This window comes from Mus caroli, chromosome 2, assembly GCF_900094665.2.
Source record: "Mus caroli chromosome 2, CAROLI_EIJ_v1.1, whole genome shotgun sequence".
Taxonomy (NCBI): Eukaryota; Metazoa; Chordata; class Mammalia; order Rodentia; family Muridae; genus Mus; species Mus caroli.
In genome coordinates, this window is record NC_034571.1 from 81,295,170 (window position 1) to 81,296,130 (window position 961).

General features: G+C 39.8%; 1 protein-coding gene across 1 annotated transcript; it reads right to left on the bottom strand.

Annotated features, from left to right (window-relative positions):
• Window positions 1–933, bottom strand: LOC110290492 (olfactory receptor 8I2). Its single transcript, XM_021157047.1, has one exon. The coding sequence runs from the start codon at window positions 931–933 to the stop codon at window positions 1–3; it is 933 nt and encodes a 310-aa protein (XP_021012706.1).
• Between the last annotated feature and the right edge of the window lie 28 nt (window positions 934–961).

A 961-nucleotide genomic window follows, 5' to 3' on the forward strand; every position in this document is an offset into this window, starting at 1 on the left:
TTACAGAAAGTGTTTTCTGTGGATGACTCTGAGAAGAGCATTTTTCACATCTTTGTTTCTCAGACTGTAGATTAGTGGGTTCAGCATGGGAATAACAATGGTGTAGAACACAGAGGCTACCTGTGCTTGGGTGAGGGATGATGTGTTATCAGGTTGCAAATAGGTGAAAATCAAAGAGCCATAGAAGACAGTGACCCCTGTGAGGTGAGAGGCGCATGTAGAAAAAGCCTTCCACCTGCCAGCTGCTGACTGTATCCTAAGGATGGCTGAGATGATGGTCACATAAGTGAAAGTGATAATGAGAAGAGAACTGAGGAGTGTGAACCCAGCTAGAACAAAGATCACCAATTCCGTGCTGAAGGCTTCTACACAGGACAGGGCTAAAAGAGCTGTGGTGTCACAAAAGAAATGATTGATGTAGGGATCACAGAGAGGCAAACTGCTTATCACACAGATGGATATCAGAGAATTTGTGAAGCCTATCATGTATAGTATTACTGCCAGCCAGTTGCACACCTTCTGGGACATAATCACAGAATATAGTAAGGGATTGCAGATTGCTACATATCGATCATAAGCCATGGATCCCAGAAGGAAACACTCACTGCACACCAAACCAACAAAGAAATACATCTGAACAAAGCAGCCTACAAAGGATATTGATTTCTGTGTGGACTGGAAATCAACTAGTGCCTTGGGTGTTACAGTGGAGGAATAAAATATGTCAATGAATGCTAAATTGCTGAGGAAAAAATACATAGGTGTGTGAAGCTGAGAGTCAATTCTAATTAACAAGATTAACCCAATGTTGCCCCACACAGTGAATAAATAGATGAAAAGGAATATTAAAAACAGACTGACTTGTAATTCTGGGTGATCTGAAAATCCACTGAACATGAAGACTGTCACTTTTGTAAAATTATTCTCTGTCATTTTTTTTTTTTTTTTTTTTTTTTTTTTT